The sequence below is a fragment of the Urocampus carinirostris genome, chromosome 2, assembly GCF_059441175.1.
Source record: "Urocampus carinirostris isolate Australia breed hairy pipefish chromosome 2, RoL_Ucar_1.0, whole genome shotgun sequence".
In the NCBI taxonomy this organism is placed as follows: domain Eukaryota; kingdom Metazoa; phylum Chordata; class Actinopteri; order Syngnathiformes; family Syngnathidae; genus Urocampus; species Urocampus carinirostris.
Window position 1 is genome coordinate 8,892,022 of NC_142350.1, and position 14,706 is coordinate 8,906,727.

Genomic DNA, 14,706 nt, shown 5'->3' on the forward strand with positions numbered 1-14,706 from the left:
ACCCATAGATCTCTGTTGGGACCCATAGATTTTTGAGCATGCGAGTCCCCGGGACCCATCACTTTTCTCAGGTAAAATGAACACTGTAGTGGTATACAAAACTTTCAATTCGGAAAAATAAAAACATTAATTTGAGAGTAAAAGTACCTGACCCATAAACTTTATTTTTATAAGAAATTGATTGCTTGATTGATTAATTGATTGATAATAAATCCTAGGTTGAAAGATTTGTATTTCTGTTACATAGTGGAATCCCTACCTAAGGGTGCCACCATGTTTCTCCATCAGCTTGCTGCCACGCTGTGCTCTGTGGCACTGGATTTCATTCGCATTAGACAATACAGCGCCATCTAGTGGTCAAATATTACACCCCGGGGCTTTGAACGGTTAATAGAAAACACGAATTTAAGGGAATAAACTAATAACTTGGGCTGCACAAAAACAGCTGTCATCATAGAAACACAGAGTTAGCATCAGACTGCTGTTATCATGTTAGCATTAGTCTTGTCCAGACGTTTTTTTAACTGGAATGATTTAGCGCCAATAAAACAAATTTAAAGAAAAATAGACTCTTTTGATTTTTAGGACTCATGCCTGCTACTTCATTTAAACTCGCCTTGGGAACACATTGTCAGCATCATTTTTCTCACTTAAGCAGTTCATATTTATTACCAGGAATTAAAGGGAATAACTATTAAATTGGGCCCGTGAGAGCAGCTGGAAACACAACGTTAACGTCCGACTGCTGGCAGATAGCATTAGCATCTTAGCATTAGTCGCATTCCGCCATTTTTCTTACTATAAGGAAATACATTTTCTTTCTTTTTTTAGGAATTATGCCTCTTCCCCAATCAGGCCCCTTTAGAGCATCTGTCGCCATGGAAGCACAAAGTTAGCGTCAGACGTAGGGCTTTCCTGACGCGAGACTCCCCAGAAAAGCATTAGCCGTCGCCACTCAATTAGCGTTAGCCCTTTTGAAGGTTGGGGCGACTTCCCGATCGTCTGTCAGCGGGCCAGAATCAGAACCTTGACGCTTTGCAATAGGCAGGCCAAAGCAAAACAAACAAAATACAAAAAAAAACATTATCTTTAGTGTATGTGTTTTACTTCAAAACTAGCTAGCGAGGGGAAAGAGAGAGAGTTCAATATTATGTCATTAAAAAGCATACAAATGGTCAATAAGCACTAGAATGATGCTAACACCTCATTATTTGTTCATTGCTGTCGATACATTCTACTTCAGAACTAGCTAGCAAAAAATTAAAGATGAACGTTATGTAATTAAGAAGCATTTAAATGGTCAAGACCTTAATTTAAATAGTAATAGAGAAGCTAACAGAAATGAGCAATAATGCTCTGCATTTTTTTCAGATTGCTCGATAGTTTTACCTTTTAATTTAATAATGGAGCGTTATGGACTTTGAAAGCTGTCAAAAAAACAAGCATCTAGAAAACATAGCTAAAAAGAAAAAGTTAGTCATTTTGATTTGAAGCAAGACCCAAAACAACACGGAAATCCTGACGTTCTAAATTTATCAGTAATTTATTCTATTATTTTCTATTAATATTTAACATATCACAAAGTTGTGACAAAAAAGTTATTTATTTCCCTAATAAGTTAGGTTATCGTCACTTCAAATGTTAACACATCTGCCCCTTTCTTATACATTTACACATGCAAACAAACCATAATGTTATACGTTTTTGAGATATAATTTAGTTTTTGTCACACAAAATAAATCAAGAAGCTTTGAAAACAATTATTTGAATTAAGATATATTTTAGTTTTAGGCCCATCAAAACATATCAAGAATTTGTGGCTACAACAGTTTTAAATGCGTTTTGTGACACTGTCACTTTAAATGTTGTACTTTCTCATACAGTGACATAAACAGAATAATAGTTGTATTTATTGCGAAACCATAAACAGTAAAAATGTTATCAATTTTCTAATTTTCCCCCTTCTATTGATATTTTTCTTCTGATCCTATTTTACTTGCTTTGTTGAAAACGGACAGTAGCGAAGAACACTGTGACACATAGCACAATCCTTTCAAAATAAAAGACCTTCAAGTGTTTAGTGTAGCATTGAAACTCACAAAATAAAGGGAAAAAACGCCCAAGATTAGATCCAGACGTCAGCGAAACCGCCATTGTTTGGAGTGCAATCCATGTTGGTGGCTTGATTTTCAGACAGAGGCTGGGAGGGGGGTCACTGTGTATGGGGGCTCACCTTCAAAGGTTTGGCCCCCAGAAAGGGCGGGCCCCTACTAATCACAACATGTGATGAGACGCCAGAACAAAGAGTGGAGGGGGAGAAAATAACAGCGTGGGAACTCTGGCCGAACTTGAAATACAACAAATGACCCAAACCCCCACCCCCCACCCCCACCCAAACAACAATTTTACTACCCCCACCCCCCACTCATGCAGATGCACACCTGTGTTTATTATGACAAAGGATTCAAGTTGCATCGAGATTCGCGATTTGAACACTTTTAACGGACGCCTGAAATTTGGGGGTTACTTAAAAAAATCAGACTCCCTTACAAATATTTTTTTCTTAACAAATTGATCTGTAATCAAAATGACTAGTTGAGGTAGCAAAAACGTTTGAAAATAAATAAAAACGAATGAAACAAAACAAAAACAATAAGGAAACAAAATGACAAATAACTAAAACAAAAGAGAACTAAACAAAACCGAACAAAATTCCCCAAATACCGAACAAGAACACAAACAAAATGAAGACATACCAAAACACCAAACCAAATCCAAAACAAACCAAAACTAAAATAAAACAAACCAATCAAAAACAACAATAATACAGGAAGTCATCTGGGTTTCATATATTTCATATATTTCCCTTCGCTTATGAGGGTCCAGGGTCCAATTGTATAATACCAAGTGCGGAGGCTCTATTTCTGTTTCTGAAAATATATCATGGGTCTTGTGATTTTCTAGGAAATCTTATTTTTAAACTGGCCTGAGGTCTAGTGGGTGACTGAGCCCATTTTAACCTCTAATAGTTATAAATCAATAATAACATAGTAATAACATATGTTATTTACGAAATGCACATCCAACTATAGGCCTTTTTGGTAAAATAGGGATAAAAAAAATAGCTCTCAGTTTAAAAAAAAGGTTGGAGACCACTAATCTAGGTGGTACGTACCTATGAAGTGATGAGTGTTTATATAATTGTGTCATCAAAATTAGAATCCCCCCATGTGGTAACACGAGACCCCTGTTGTATACAAACACTGAAAACCGGGCTGTCAAACCACAATCAGAAGGGGGGGTGTTGGTGCAGGAAGAGAGGCGGCCTGCTGGGGGCTTCCTCCGGCCTGCTAGCATATGTACGTGTACGTGCGTGTGCGTGTATTGGATTACATGTTCACACGCTGGCTCGCAGACCGCCCGTCGCCCCCGCCGGCCTCAGACAAGACGGCCGCGCCGCCGCCGGCCTCTGATTGGTTATCAGCGCCGGCCGGGGGGAACTTTCCCACGGACAAGCGCGTGCTGACAGCCCGCCAACCAACGTCCACACAAAACACGTGGGGAGGGGGGCACACACGCACAACAGGTCTATTGGACCGCTGTCAAACTTTTAGAGGAAGATTGTCTATTTCATGCAGATGCTTTCGTTGAATTTTACTGTAGAGGAGGGGTCTCTCAAAACTTTTTCAAGCCGAGAGATACATTTTGTTATTCATCTCATCTCATCTCATTAGCCGTACCGCTTATCCTCATTAAGGTCGCGGGGGGCTGGAGCCCATCCCAGCCATCTCCGGGCAGTGGGCAGGGGACACCCTGAACTGGTTAATTAGTGCAAAGAGGACCCAGCTTGATATGAATTTCTAAACTTGCAAAATAGCTAAATGGCTTGCTAAATGGCTTGCTAAATGGCTAAAACATTTACCATTTATCTAAAACAGTAGTTTGGTAGTTAGCTCGAAAGGTAAACAGGTAAAGAAGACAAAAAGGCAGCTAGATAGCTAGCTAAAAGAGTAAAAAATCAATCTGAACAGCCAGTTAGAAAGCTAAAAAAAAGCTAGGCAGATAGAAAGGAGGCCACAATTTAGCTTGATAACTGGCAAAAAACATATCAGTTATGAGTTAAATGGTTTAAATCAAGTATTGTTTTGCTGTAGGGCTTTTTGATAAAATTTTTTATTTCCAAGTAATGAAATCAAATTGACATTTACAGTAATTTATAGATGTAAGATGTAATCATTTAACTTTTTGGGACTAAAAACACGTGTTTAAGAATATATATATATATATATATATATATATATATATATATATATATATATATATATATATATACATATACAGATGGGCAGCACGGCAGCGCAGTGGTTAGCGTGTGTGCGGCACAGTTCTGAGGTCGTGAGATCAAACCTCCTGTGTGGAGTTTGCATGTTCTCCTTGCATGTATTTCCTCCGAGCACTCCGGTTCCCTCCCACATTCAAAAAACATGCATGTCAGGTTAATTGTCCGGTTCAAATTAGCCCTAGGTGTGAATGGGCGAGCGAATTGTCTGTCCCTGTCTGCCCTCCGATTGGCTGGCAACCAGTTCAGGGTGTCCCCTGCCCACTGCCCGAAGATAGCTGGGATGGGCTCCAGCGCCCCTGCCACCCCTACTGAGGATAAGCGGTGCAGATTAATGATAGAACGAGTGGATTTTTTTACTCCGTTAAAAAAGAAAAACAATTTTGGTCAGTGCAGGTGGATTATTTGTTTTTGCATCGTCATGATATAAACAAAATATGTAATAATACAAATACTAGACTAAAGAAAATGTGTGCTGCCTATCGACTTCCCATAATCGTCTCTTCTGTGATCCCACCCGCCTCTTTATCCAACCTCCCCCGTCACTCAAAACCTAAACTCACTCCCTGATTGGTTGCTTCGAGGTAAGGCCCCGCCCTCGCGCTCAGTCCATTCCCTCTTGCCTTCAAATGTCACCGTGGGAACGCCGGGCCAGCCACACTTGTGGATGCACAGGCAGAAATCACGCCGGCAGAGATTTAACGCAATTTGTGACTCTTATTTTGTATTTAATATTTGATCTATCACCATTTGTGACGACAAACGTCATGAAGAGAGGCAACGACTTCAGCTCGTCCGACAGCGAGTTGGACGACGCCATCGAGGTGGAGAAGGAAAGCGGCGACGAGTTGGGGTGCGTTTGATTTTGTCACTTCGGTCAGATTAACGTTTTTTTTAATTTCTAGTACATCTTGATTTCTCCCCTTCTCTATGTTCTTTGCATTGAACCTTTGGCACAAATGTTAAGAAAAGATAGATTTGTCGAAGGCATCAATATCCCAGGAAGTGGGGGACAAATTACCAAGTGTGTTTTGTACATGGATGATTTTAATATTTTGTGTACTGACCGCGCATCTGTTGAAAGAGCCCCTGACTTGACTGACCTGTTTGGGAGGGCGTCTGGCTCAAGGCTAAATAGAGAAAAATCGCAAGTGAAGTTTTATGGAATGTGGAAAGAGACAGAAAAGGCAGGACTCCCGCTGACGGTGTTAAAGACAGACCAGAAAATCCTAGGGGTAAAATTCAATGCGGATGGAGGAGGCGAGACCAACTGGGATGACGTGACAAGGAAAGTTAAGCAAAAACTTGTTTTTTGGTCACTAAGAAAAATGACAATAGAGGGGAAGGTCCTAATCATCAAAGCGATCATCCTCCCAATGCTTTTGTCAATCAGTTTAATTTTTATGCCTAAAAGAAACGTGCTGTTACAAATGGACCGAGCCATCTTTCGCTTTGTCTGGGGCTCAAAGTGGGAAAGGATAAAAAGAGATACAATGAAAAAGAAAAAGGAAAAAGGGGGGAAAGGAGTGCCTGACCTCCAGCTTTTCCTGGGAAGCAAATATGTCTCTCTCCACTTCCAAAACGCTGTGGGCCCACCCAACAACCCGAAAAGTCAAGCAATGACCCGTTTTTGGATGGGCTCATATTTGCGGAAGCTAAAGCTTGTACCAAACAATCGTTTGATTCCAGTTTCGTTTAACTTGCCACCAACACATCTCTTTATTCGGGCTTTTTTGAAGAAGTTTGATTTGGAAACACAAGAATGTCACACTTTACAAAACCACAGGGCCCTTATTTCTATTGTGCAAGAGCGAGCTACAGTAAGCCCTGTGCGGGGGCTTGCGTTTGGCGATTCCACAACGGTTTGGAGCAATGTCAATCATCCTGCCCTCCCAAACAGACTACGAGACTTGTCATGGATGGTGGCTCATGAAGTTCTCCCAGTCAGAGCTGTAATGCACCACCGAGGAATGTCAGCGACTTCGACTTGCCCTCGACCTGGCTGTGGCGCCCAGGAGTCGGTGAGGCACCTTTTTTGTGAGTGCAGCGCTGCCAAGGTCTTGTGGACAATGGCCGAACAACTAGGAAAGTTCCCGGACTTGCCAGCAGGAGAGGTCCCTGATGCACAGTACGTGCTTTACGGGGTGAGTCGGTCGAGGAGACATCGGAACGACTTTGCCAGGGACTGGCTCACTCTCGCCGCCATCAAGGACGCCATCTGGACCTCCAGAAACCTGCTGGTATGGAGGTGCAGGCAGATCCCCCCCGTGGCTGTGCTCCAAATGGCTGCAGATACCATACAATCTGCGAGCGGCGGGCCTAGGACGCAGCCATAAAGAAGACTCGTCTGTACCCACCCGGAGGGGGGAGCCGGAGCTACGCTGTGGGAGTCCCGGCAGCAACGGCCTGGGTTGTGGAACCCAGAAGGGAGAGGACCCACGCAGAAGGGAAAGGACCCACACAGAGGACTGGAAGAATGCTGCTTGGGAGGGTAGGATGGCAGAGCTATGCCCTTGCACAATAGTATTGCCTTTTACACGCTGGTTAACTACTGTTAAAAGAAAATAACTCTGAAATTGTTTAATTGATGTTGGAAATGTCAGGAAAAAATGTTAAAACGTCATATCGTCACGTCATATTGTCAAATATAAAAAATTGTGAATATGCTTGATGGCTGTGTTTTGCTGCTGTTGGTGTCGGTGGATTTGTTCAGACCGAGAACAATCGACTTTGGCCTGGACGGATCTATTGACACTAACAAAGATGTTATATAATGAAATTGTGAATATGATAGATTTTCGAGAAGGTTTGTTCAAACCTCACTTTATGTTTGCTGTTTAAAACGTAATATTGGAATATAATATCGTGAATGTGCTTAATTGCTGTTGAGATTGTCATGATTGTTTTCTGTTTTTAGTGTCAATAAATTTGTTCAAACCAAAAAAAAAAAAAAATCTATTGATTGCTAATAAGATTTTCGAGAAGGTTTGTTCAAACCTCACTTTGTGTTTGCTGTTAAAAACGTAATATTGGAATATAATATTGTGAATGTGCTTAATTGCTGTTGAGATTGTCATGATTGTTTTCTGTTTTTAGTGTCAATAAATTTGTTCAAACCAAAAAAAAAACATCTTGATTTCTGACATTATAGTATTTGGATTAATTTTTGTATTTATTATTCACACAGGAATATTCGCTCTCCTCTGTGTTCGGCATCTCCGAGCGCTTCAGTTCAAGTTCAGGCGAGGAAAAGGAGGCGGGGAGTGAGTGCAGTTGGTAATATTTTAAAAGAGAAAAAAATTGACATTCTGGTTTAATTTCGTTCTTCTTCTTAGATCATTGAGAAACGTCGTCGTGATCGAATCAACAACAGCTTGAGTGAGCTTCGAAGGCTGGTTCCGAGCGCCTTTGAGAAGCAGGTGTGTTTTCTTTTTCCCCGCTATTTATTCCACTCATATTCAATTGATAGACCGTGTCTTCTACGCATGCGCACTGAAGGGGTCGGCCAAGTTAGAGAAAGCAGAAATATTGCAGATGACGGTGGACCACCTGAGGATGCTTCACGCCGCTGGTGGCAAAGGTAATATTTTTAATTCAATTAATTTATTTATTTTTAACCAGATTTATATGCACAAATATTTAGATTATCATTTAAAAGTGAAGTTACTCTGCATTTTAATAACTTACTCCATCCACGTCTCAATTATCCAAATTGGGGGGGGGTCACTAGCTCAGGAGATAGAGCGCTCGTCTGGGGATCAAGAGATCGCAGGTTCGAATCCCGGCTTCTCCGTGTTACATGTCGAAGTGTCCTTGGGTAAGACACTGAACCCCTAATGCCCCCAATAAGCAGGTTAGCGCCTACATGGCTGCACGGCCGCTATTGGTAAATGTAAAGCACATTGTAAAGCGCTTTGGGAAGTCTTCATTGACTTGAAAAACGCTACTTAAATACAGATCATTTTACTTCTTTCTTCCTCCAAAATCTTCGATATAGAATTTAGATCGATGTGGTAATATTTTATTATTGCTGGCTAAAAATGTTTTTGTATTAATATTGTTAGTAAGTGTTTGATTTGTAGAGGTGGTACTAAACCCACCTAGATAGATTTAGTTGACCCATTTAAGTTGGGTACAATAAATTGTGGCAAAAAAGTGCTTTCTGTATTGGCATGTTTTAATTGTGCGTACAGTAGAATGATAATATTAATGATAAAAACGGTATAGGTTAAGCACTACTTGTGTGTAAAATATTAATATGAATATATAGCAGCATAAGTACATATACATGTAAAGGAAAAATGAAATGTTCTCTAAATGTGTGATGTGACTTGAGCTGGTCAAGTGGAGTAGCAGGTGGATGCAGAGGTTTGTAGGGGACGGCAAATAAAATATTAAACATCCTCTTGCATAGGTTGCCATGCCCTTTCGATGCCTCAATTGCCTCCTTATTTTTTAGCAATAGTCCCGTTTGTCAATTGGTTACATCAAAGCAACTTGGTTAGGGTAGCAATTTTTGTGATTTCTTGTTCAGGTAATCGCACATCAGCATTTTCATGATGCTGTGTCTTAAACCAATAGCATACCAGTATTTCAAATGCTGTCGACCAATAGCAGTCAGGCATAATGGAGGTATAATTCATCATACGCAGGAACACCACGACTCTGAAATAATTTGTTGCATATCTCATATAGTGGGGAAAATGTCAACACGTATCTTATTCCAAAATGTAAAGTGGAAATGTACTAAGGCGGTTGGTATCTAGGTCGTCTATGGTACAGGTATATTTGTGGTTTGGCCTGAAGGTTGAACATCACGTAGAATATCGGAATTAACCGTCGCACCTCCCCCTTCAGGTTTCTTTGACGCACATGCTTTGGCAATGGACTACCGCGGTTTGGGTTTCCGGGAGTGTCTAGCGGAGACGGCACGCTACCTGAGTGTCGTGGAAGGTCTGGACAACACTGACCCCCTAAGGATCCGGCTGGTGTCGCACCTGAACAACTACGCCAGCCAGCGGGAGGCCCAATCGGGTCTGGGACAACTTGCGGCTTGGGGTTCTGCTTACATCTCGCCGGCCGCACCCCTTAACCACATGCCCCAGTCACTAATTGTCACGGGGCTGCCCCGGAGCGGTCGCAGTAGTCCACGTTCTTCGTCCTCTTCCGCTTCCTCGTCCCCATCCACCGAGGCGCACCGTCCCGGGAGGCGTTGCAGCACCAGCACCAACACCTCACAATCGGAACAATTGTCTCTGGGAGTTCGTGGGGCTCCCACAACCGTCCTTCACCCGGCTTTGGTATCCTCACCGACAACTAAGCATCTTGTCTCTGCGTTTCCGTTCCCCTTCGGAGCTTTTCCCCTCATCTCCCCTGCAGCTGCCGCCACCCTCAGTCCCCCCACCCAGACGGTACCTACTTCGGGCAAACCTTACAGACCTTGGGGGATGGAAATTGGAGCTTTTTGACTGGCACGGAAAGAATCATAATGAGCTGGACTCATCTTAGATTTGATCTTTGTGGTTTTATCATTAGTTCTTATTGTAATGTTTTTGTGAGACTGACCCAAGGACAGACACACGAGCTAAAGGACAATGGTTTATTTGAGGGAATATGCGATGCACAAAAACAAAGTCCCAAAAACACTCACAGCTGGCAAAGTTCAGGATATCTCCACACAGGAACATTAAGGGTAAACAACACTCCGACAGCTTCTGGTGTGGGTCCGGGCCTTATATACAGGGTTTCTGATTAGAGTCAAGTGTGGGCAATCGGCAACAAGAATGGGGTCCTCTCGTTCCCCCTATGGAGGACAGTGGTGTAACGGATCCTAAAACTGTGATCTCTCTACCATGGAACTTTTCGTCACCTGTTTGGTATCCTCTACCCAATTAGCTGTCTTCTGTAATCATCTCTGGTATCCGTCATTGCTGCCAATCACCCATTCAACTACTGTTTATTTTGAATCTACCCTTTAACCTTCATCTCCATGTCAACATAGACTAATAATCAGAAATTGTTATCCCAACACGTATTTTCAATCTTTCTCTTTATGATAATACTCCACAGCTTAACCATTGGACGAACTAGGCCCCAACCGATTCTAATATTTTAACTACACTCATTACTCATCTTCCTAACTCAAGATCTCTATCAGTTCCCTATTCACTCTTCCGTCGCTGCTAGTCTTAAGCAAACGTCTTTTTCACCTTCAACTCTTTGCCGCTATGTTTTACTGAGCTCCCATTTTCAACCCGTGTACCTTTCTCTTTGCCGACCATACTCTGCCCCTCAAACATGGGTCTAAGCAGACCCCAACCATTCCCTCCATTCAACACTCATCCTCTTAACTAAAACCTCCATCCATTTTTTTATTCTGTCCCTGCTACACCTCTTTAAGTCAACTCCCTATCAGTAACCTTTGCCAATCCCATTCCATACCCATTATTTTGGCTCCATTTACCATTTTACCTTTAGAAACCACCTACTGTTCCCCTGAACCATTTCACCAACTAGCCCCCTAACCATTTGGGCCTGAACTTTGTCACCTGTGCTCTGTAATACAACTGTCTATCAATAGCTGTTCAACCAGTTCCCTCTACAACACTTCTAGCACGCTCCAATGCTTGATCCGCCACTACTACCTTTCTGCCATACATGACAAAAAAAATCAACCCTACCTGTGACAACTACCTGTTTCTTTCTAGATGCTTTACGTCCTATCCCCTCTAATCATCATCTGTGAGGAACGTTGGTCTTTGAAAACCATAGTCCTCCCTGTTTTCAAAGTCTCCCTGGTCCATCACAGCTGATTCATTTAATCCAGATTTTCATCAGACATCTACAGATTTTGCTGATGAGCTGCTGCTATGTTCAGGAAAGGGCCATTGTAATCAGGCAGGAATATGGTTCTTTTGGACCAAAGATACCCAAAATCAGGACTATGGTTTTCTAGTACCAAGTCCCCCGCCCCTTCCCTTCATGACCATTTTTCCATCCTGATTTGCTATACTTGACTTGCACAAAAACTGAGTTACACTCTTCAAGCGTTTATTTCACTATAAAGCCTTTCTAGAAGATTCTAGTGTGTGCAGAAGGAGGTGCACAAAAAAGATGGATTTACTGAATTGATTGATCTCTGTGCTTAACTTCTTTTCAAAAGAAGTTTCTCCCTCCTCCAAAGGCCAATCAGGAATTACTTTTCCAGATGGTCAAGCGGTCATCCGTCAAGTTCCCATGCAAGAAACTTGCCATAAACAAACCCAGCCCCCACCGTTCTCACCCTGAAGGTCATTGTTTTGACGTAACATCCACCAACACTGGGCATGTGTAGATCCTGCTCCTTTAGAAGACAGTTTATGGGCTGGAATAAGCCAAACCAGGTGTTTTGTTTTGACGCCAGAGACATACAACATGAGTGAAGTGACCGGTGGGACACACACCCACAACTTTTCTCCCTAAAATAAATTCTGATCCTGTTCGGACCAAGTCTGTTGTCTGAAAATAACTCGTAAAACATGTTTTACTTTGTATTTTTCACTTTTTCAAACGGTGCACCACCCCTCCCCATTCTGTACACCCCTTACGAAATTCCGACAAAGGTGGCGCCCTGGCCTCCTGCCCTCCTTACAATTACATTTCAAAAACACTGTCACATTTCTAATGTTTTGTCAGGGGTGCACACTCCTGTTTTGAAGTTACATAAACAAACTAATCAATCTCATTAAAAATGTTTGCATTTACTGCATGTTTTATCCAGACTTTGGTGTATTTCTTTATTTTTTTCAGCTTTGTATTTTTGCACACACCGTCTCTTGCACACAACCTATGAATATATTTAAGGAAAGAAACTGGATTAAAACAGCATAAACAAAATAAACTGAAACAAATAATCCCATTTTCAGGCGCACGACGCTCGGAAACCGCACGTCATGAACACATTTCATAAAAAAGCTCTGATGTGAAGAGCACATCGGTTTGTGTGTTGTTGGGCTTTTTGCACGCAGGAAGTCTGCCAAGATCTCATCCACCTTAAAAAAATCCCTGACGCATCCCCAAAAAATGCCTCTTGAGAATTAATTGAAGAGATGTCATTTAGCATACCGGCACCATACACATTAATTCTTACTCTATTGGGATATTTAAAAAAAAAAATATGAAGTTGACACCAAAGTATATTAAGAAATGTATTATTAAAACTGTAAAGAAACGTTAAAAAGTGAGCTAGATAATTGAGTTAATAATATTTTCTTATACATTATATATATATATATATCTCATCTCATCTCATTAGCCGTACCGCTTATCCTCATTAGGGTCGCGGGGGGGCTGGAGCCCATCCCAGCCATCTTCGGGCAGTAGGCAGGGGACACCCTGAACTGGTTGCCAGCCAATCGCAGGGCACAAAGGGACAGACAACTCATTCGCTCATTCACACCTAAGACAATTTGGACCGGCCAATTCACCTGAAATGCATGTTTTTGGAATGTGGGAGGAAACCGGAGTGCCCGGAGGAAACCCACGCAAGCACGGGGAGAACATACAAACTCCGCACAGAAAGTCTGGAGCTGGATTTGAACCCACGACAGGTTCCCATGACATGAACTGTGCCGCACAAGCGCTAACCACTGCGCCGCCGTGCTGCCCTATATATATATATATATATATATATATATATATATATATATATATATATATATATATATATATATATATATATATATATATATATATATATATATATATATATATATATATATATATATATATATATATATATATATATATATATATATATATATATATATATATATATATATATATATATATATATATATATAGGGTGTGTGTGTATCATGGAACTTAAACTGCGGACTGGTTTTAATTCATCATTCTCTACTGTAGTAACTGAGCACTTGAACGAATGTGTCACATTTAATACATGACTTGACTGACATGACCTTGTCGAAACCGTGTGGCTTAAACCAGTATTGCAGCCAAGTGAAGAGGTTGGACAGAAGTTAATACTAAACTATGTACATGTTTGATAAAAAGAGAAATTAAAAAACATAAAAAGGAGCTCAATATTACGTTCATAACTTTTTGAATTATTTTATAATGTAAATTATATGATTTAAAGAGCGAACTCGCTTAACTTGTGTTTGACCACTTTTATGAAGGCGCTACGTTGAATACTTGACTTTGTCGTCATCGTGTGGCACAAAATAGTACTCCTAACAGTTAAAACAGTGTCTTTCAATCTTTTGAGTAAAATAGTCATGTTTATTTGTGACGCCCTTAATCACAAGGACTCTCAAAGGGCTGCACAGACAACAGACTACTGAAAGCTACAGACTATTATTACTCCATATGATCTAAAACCTACATGGGTAAGGAAAGACTCAAAAACATCAGCATGAGGAAAATGAAGAAACCTTGAGAAGGGAACGAACATGAAATAATCCCCCTTCCAGGATGACCAGGCTGCAGTGGATGTTTGATTAACAATCAATATATTTACCCATCCATCCATTTTCTGCGCTGCTTATCCTCAGTAGGGTCGCGGGGATGCTGTAGCCCATCCCAGCCATCTTCAGGCAGTGGGCAGGGGAAACCCTGAACTGGTTGCCAGCCGGTCACAGGGCACACAACTCACGCGCTTATTCACACCTAGGGACAATTTGGATCAGCCAATTAACCTGACATGCTTGGTTTTGGAAAGTGGAGGGAAACCAGAGTGTCCAGAGGAAATCCACGCAAGCATAGGGAGAACATGCAAACTCCACACATGAAGGTTTGATCCCATGACCTAAGAACTATGCCGCACAGGCACTAAACACTGTGCTGCCTTCAATATTTTAAATTAAGTATTATATAGCGGTAGGCATTTTTAATAAAGAATATTCATTTTAAAATAATGAAATTAGATTGACTTTCACAGTAATGTATAGCTTTAAGAGCTTTATTTGTATGTTAATCATTTAACTATTTGGGACTAAAAATGCGTTGTTGTTTTTTAATATCGATCAAGTTTTGTACAAATAAAAGATAATGTTGCTGGTACATATTCTTAAGAACAGCAAATGTCTGTTGAAATAGAAATGATAGCTTTCTAGTACTTTAATTTTATGTAACTGTTTTATTGATAAAGCAATGGCACGGTTTCTTTCAATGTTTGATTGATTATTTTTGTTTGTTTTCTGATTGACTATATTAGCAATTTATCATTGCTCTAATTTCAAAATTTCATGAAATGTCCACTAGAGAGCCGCAGTTCCTCGTTTACACCAATATAAAGATTAAGATAAATAAATATTTGAAAACTGACCCATTTAATATTGAATCATCAATAAAAGAAAGCCACAGAG

The 14,706-nt window shown here is 40.9% G+C and overlaps 1 protein-coding gene across 1 annotated transcript; it reads left to right on the plus strand.

Moving 5' to 3' along the window:
• Window positions 1-4,936: 4,936 nt before the first annotated feature.
• hey1 (hes-related family bHLH transcription factor with YRPW motif 1) lies at window positions 4,937-12,093 on the plus strand. The gene is made up of 5 exons (XM_088328750.1): window positions 4,937-5,192; window positions 7,527-7,602; window positions 7,675-7,758; window positions 7,838-7,919; window positions 9,197-12,093. The coding sequence occupies exons 1-5, from the start codon at window positions 4,969-4,971 to the stop codon at window positions 9,805-9,807; spliced, it is 1,077 nt and encodes a 358-aa protein (XP_088184876.1). The 5' UTR covers window positions 4,937-4,968; the 3' UTR covers window positions 9,808-12,093.
• Window positions 12,094-14,706: the final 2,613 nt, after the last annotated feature.

Bases quoted from the DNA above. Each gene is read 5' to 3' on its own strand.
- hey1 (XM_088328750.1), top strand. From the start codon at position 4,969: ATGTCACCGTGGGAACGCCGGGCCAGCCACACTTGTGGATGCACAGGC. The intron at 5,193-7,526 runs GTGCGTTTGATT...TTATTCACACAG, and splicing joins GAAAGCGGCGACGAGTTGGG to GAATATTCGCTCTCCTCTGT. The intron at 7,759-7,837 runs GTGTGTTTTCTT...TGCGCACTGAAG, and splicing joins CGAGCGCCTTTGAGAAGCAG to GGGTCGGCCAAGTTAGAGAA.